We start from the raw sequence: 5,189 nt of genomic DNA, 5'->3' as shown, positions 1-5,189 counted from the left end.
TTTAAATTATATAACTGTTAAATGTAATCATCTCTGAATTAAAAGGAAAAAATGAACATACAGGCATGTTCACACAAAGATTAAAGACAGGTTAAGCAGAGTGTTTTGCTGAATCTATTTTAATCAGGAAGCTTTACACTAAGTAAATCTGTAAACATTTGGATAGTTATATAAATAAAAATTAAAGTAACAGCTGAATGGGAAAAAAAGGATTCTTAGTTGACTCAATTGAGAGATGTGATGGATAAAGGAGTAGATAATTAAATATATACAAAAGTAATGGGTCAATGAATTATAAAATGAATAGATGATTAATTTTGGGGGCTTTAAATAACCCTTCAATTGTGGAGCTAAAATGAATTTTTAGATCCTTGGTATTACAGCAGAAGATAAATCTGCCAACTCTTTACAACTTCTACAAAATGAGAACTGACCCACATTTCTTTCTTTTTTCTTCCCTACTACTTTCCAATCTGCTCAAAACTTTATTTCTGAATTCAAACTTTAATAATGGCTCAAGAAGATAAATACATGCTATTTTATTATTCTTTCATCTTTGTAGTCTTTCTACATATAGCACATGTGGACTAAGACAGATAATGTAGCTCCAATTTTGATATATGTTTAGGAAATGGAAGTAATTTAGATGCATGGGTGCTAATTAAAAATCACCTCCACCACCAAACCCAAAGAACAAGCAACTTGATAGCAGGAAAACTAAATACCACTACTGCAGGTTGCTAACAATTACTGTTGCATTTTTAACTTAAGTTTCCTTATTCTAACTTCCACAATAATACTGTTTTTCATTATACTCCTCAAAGGGGTTAAAAAAACAGAGCTGAATTTTTACTAACATTAAGAACATTGGAAACGCAAAAACACAAAAACCTTAAACTTTAAACCATTTTCACTGCCAGTGAGCTGGTTCCAACTCATAATAACCGTATAGGACAGGGTAGAATCTCTTGCAGGCTTCTGAGATTGTAGCTTTGAGAGTACAAAGCCTCATTTTCCTCCAACAACCTGGATGGTCATTTCAAACTGCCACCCTTGAAGTTTGCTGCCCAATGTGTCATTATTTTCTATAAGGAACAGATCAAGATAGATACAATGGAGGGCGGAGAAATTGTGATGAGTGTGAACATAAAGAAGACTTGGTTCAGGATTTGAGAAACAGATCATTTCAGCGCAGGATCAGATAATATCAAAGCAGAGCAATTGGAAAGTACTGAGGGCATCAGAGACAACTCTAACCTGACTAGTGGTTCACCTACAGCACTGATTTTCCAGCCTGAGAACACAATAGAAACTTCCTAAAGTGTGTATACCAGGCAGACAGAAGTAAATCAGAAACTCTGCAGAGGGAGGTGTTACTACTAAAATTTCTTAAACATAAAATGCCAATCAGGATTATGTTCATTCCATAAGAAAAGTCACACTGTGGAATAGTACACTATATTCTTATCTTAGGTTCATATATCTATGTTGTTCAAATTGGAAAACTGAACAAATATTAATTTTGAGCCTCAGGTGTTTTGGTTTATAATATTAAAATTTATATTAGAAATCCTTATAGGCACTCTCCATCACGTGGCACCACATACATTTCCAATAACTGAGTATATTAGAGACACATAAAGGACTAGAGTATAAGAGATATTCATATTATCATTAAGAAGTATTAAACTATGGCAAGTTTTGAGGAGCGGTGAAAGATTGTATGTCTGAGGAAACAGAAATTATTACAAATGCCTTCCAAGGATGTATATACACAAAGTTGACCAAAATAGTTGCAAGATGGAAACAAAGGCCGGTTTGAGAATTTGGAAGTGGATAACCATAGACTCATCTGAAGAATGTTATTGTTGTCACCAGAGTCAGTTGTGGTAGAGTCGTCACAAAAGGAAAGAATCATATGGTTCCGGTGTTGTGCAGAAAGCAAACTAGGAAAGGAAGGTTATTACGAGGAAGAAGAGTAAATAAATCATGGAGGAGACAACTGCTAGGCAGATATGTAAACAAAGAATTATGTGAAAACATAGAGTTGACATGAGGTTAGGTGAATACTTCATCTTTCTTTCAGGAATTATTCCAGCGGAACATCTAGAATGACCTTAGGAAACCACAGCACCATCGCCGAGTTCATCCTCCTTGACCTGTCTACTGACCCCCAGACACGAGCTCTACTTTTTGTGCTCTTTCTGGGGATTTACTTCGTGACCATCATGGGAAACATGATGATGTTGGTGCTGATCCGAGTGGATTCTCAACTCCACTCGCCCATGTACTTCTTCCTAAGTCACCTCTCTTTCATAGACCTTTGTTTATCCTCAGTCACTGTGCCAAAAATGTTGCACAAACTCCTCTCTCAGACAAAATCAGTCTCAGTAGAGGGCTGTCTTGCTCAGGTCTTCTTTGTGTTTGCTACTGTAGGGACTGAAGCCTGCCTGCTTGCTGGGATGGCCTATGACCGCTACACTGCCATATGCCACCCTCTGCTCTATGGACAAATCATGAGTAAACAGTTGTGTGGGGGTCTAGTGTGGACCTCCTGGGGAGTGGGCTCCCTGGATGCTCTCATCAATACCCTATTTGCTGCCAATTTGGACTTCTGTGAGGTTCATCTCATGTCTCACTTTACCTGTGAGCTGCGCTCTCTCTTCCCTCTGTCCTGTTCAGAGGTCACCACCAATTTTATAGTCCTGATCTGCTCTGCCATCTTGCATTCACTTGGAACCCTAATTTTGATCGTCTTCTCCTATGCACACATTATTTCCTCCATCCTGAGCATCCGTTCCACAACAGGTAGAAGCAAGGCCTTCTCCACCTGCTCCTCCCACCTCATTATACTGTGCTCCTTCTATGGAAGTGCTTTCATGCGATATATCATGCCGTCCTCAGGCTCATCTCTGGACCTCTTCTTCTCTGTGGTGTACAGTGTGGTCACTCCTCTGATCAATCCCCTTGTCTACAGTCTGAAGAACAAGGAAGTGAAAACAGCTTTGAAAAAGGTGTTGCAAAAAGGTTTACATCTCAAATAGTTGAGAACAAGCAAAAGATGAATGGGAAAAGTGACAGAATCGCACCAAAATAGTTCAAAAATAGACACTGCTGTTGTTGTTGTTTTTCTTTGGTGCCATCAAGTCAGTTCCAATTCACAGCGATCGTAGCACAACAGAAACACAGTAGGTCGTGCGCTGTCCTCACAATTGTTCCTATGCTTGAAACCTTTGTTGCAGCCAATGGGTCAATAGACATTAAGGAAAACGTTCTTTGCTGTTTTCAGATAAATCAGTGCCTGTTTTTGTTTGTCTTTTAATCTCAGAGTTATAAAAGCTTTTGTAACACCTATTTCCTTTGAAATTTTCCTTGAAGAGCTAAAACTACTTATTTCTTTGGCTCATATTTAATCTGTGGAGACCAAGAACAATGGGGCAGATAATTTTTCAATGCAAATTCATTTTCAGTGGCTTTCTTTTCAAGATGTGTTTATCAAATACTAAAATCTGTATGAGAGTCACTAATAGGTACACATTTTGAGCATTCCTTTCTGGAGTTTTTTCCTTTTTTTTCAATCATTTTTGGGGACTCACACAACTATTATCACAATCCATAAGTCCATCTATTTTGTCAAGCACATTGGTACATCTGTTGCCATCATCATTTTCAAAACATTTCTTTCTACTTGAATCCCTAGTATCAGCTTCTCATTTACCCCTCCCTCACTCGTGAACCCTTGATGATTTATACATTATTATTGTTATTTCATGTCCTACACTGACCAATGTCTCCCTTAACCACACCTTTCATACGGGAGGCCCAGGTTCGATTCCCTGACCAGAAGGGCTGTTTTCGGTCTTATTTATGCAATTTCTCATTTGCATACATTTTTACAGTATGAGGATTTGTGAAGTAATTTAGTAATTTTTGGTTTTCTTCCCATTTCTCACCATAAGAGTGGAAATATGTGATGCAATCTAACACGTTGCACATTCCATTGTGCTTTCTTTAGCGCTACCTGAAATTTCACAACCATGAGTGCTAAACAGCGGGCCTGATCTCTAAAATCTTTTTTAACTTAGAAAATTCTTAACTCAGAATAATTATGTTCAACTAGAATTACTACTAAGATGTAAATCATTTTTTTCCTCTGGTAGAAAACATTGGTGGAGGACTGGTGTAGCAATGGGTTAATTGCTGGACTACTAGCTGCACTGCCAGCATTTCATACCCGCTAGCCACTCCATGAGAGAAAGATGAGATTGTCTGCTCCTAGAAATATAAATCGTCTCTGAAATCATAGGTAGCAGTCTTCCTCTGGTAGGCTCATTATGAGTTGGAATCACTTGTTGCAGAAGGTATGCATTCGAATACACAATTATAATCATATTTTCATTTTACTTATTACAAATAAATATACTTCCAAGTTTGAGAAAATAAACTTCAAATTCTATAAACATGTAAATAACTCTATATTTAATAATTATCCTAGTATTTACTATTTCTAATATCAGTATATTTTATGTGTTATTCACTCGTACTCAAAATATTTGTCAAGTTCTTCCTGCCATTTCCCTCCTCCCTCTACTCCTTCTTTAAATCAGGACTTTTGCATCCCTCCTTCCCCATTAGGAACTTTAGCCACAGAATTAAATCAACCATTATCTTTGGTTAGTAATTCATGATCATATTTACATCTATTCTTCTCTTTGCTTGTGATACTATTTTGTGGCTGCAATAATATAATAAATACTGCAAGTGTAACTCACAGCATAAAACCTAAAATATTGATTTTAGCTTAACTGTATCTTGACCTTCCACATCCGATCCAATATTATTATCAAATGTTCATTTGAATTTTTATGATCCCCACAAAAATGCAATAATATTAGTAGATTAACTAGAGTGTATGAGCAGTGACTTGGTTTTTGCCTGTATTTATTGATATTAGATGTTAAAAGTCTTCTTGCTAATCCCATTAGTGTTCTTGAGGATTTTATCTGTCCTGAATTCTTTTTGTCGAGAGCTCTAATATGTACCAGTGTACATGGTCTGGTCTAGCCAGATTTTTAAAGTAGATCTAAGGTCATGATGGTGTGTGTGGGAGGGGGGGGTGGATGCTGAGGGGCGGGTGCAGAGGAAGCATTCAAGAACTGGAGGAATGTTGTTTGCTGGCTCATTCCTTC

At 37.2% G+C, this 5,189-nt stretch overlaps 1 protein-coding gene across 1 annotated transcript; it reads left to right on the top strand.

Annotated features, from left to right (window-relative positions):
• The first annotated feature begins 2,111 nt into the window (after positions 1-2,111).
• LOC142451067 (olfactory receptor 8S1-like) lies at positions 2,112-3,044 on the top strand. Its single transcript, XM_075553002.1, has one exon. The coding sequence runs from the start codon at positions 2,112-2,114 to the stop codon at positions 3,042-3,044; it is 933 nt and encodes a 310-aa protein (XP_075409117.1).
• The last annotated feature ends 2,145 nt before the right edge of the window (positions 3,045-5,189 follow it).

This window comes from Tenrec ecaudatus, chromosome 6 (assembly GCF_050624435.1).
Source record: "Tenrec ecaudatus isolate mTenEca1 chromosome 6, mTenEca1.hap1, whole genome shotgun sequence".
Taxonomy (NCBI): domain Eukaryota; kingdom Metazoa; phylum Chordata; class Mammalia; order Afrosoricida; family Tenrecidae; genus Tenrec; species Tenrec ecaudatus.
This window is presented reverse-complemented; position numbering and strand designations above follow the sequence as displayed.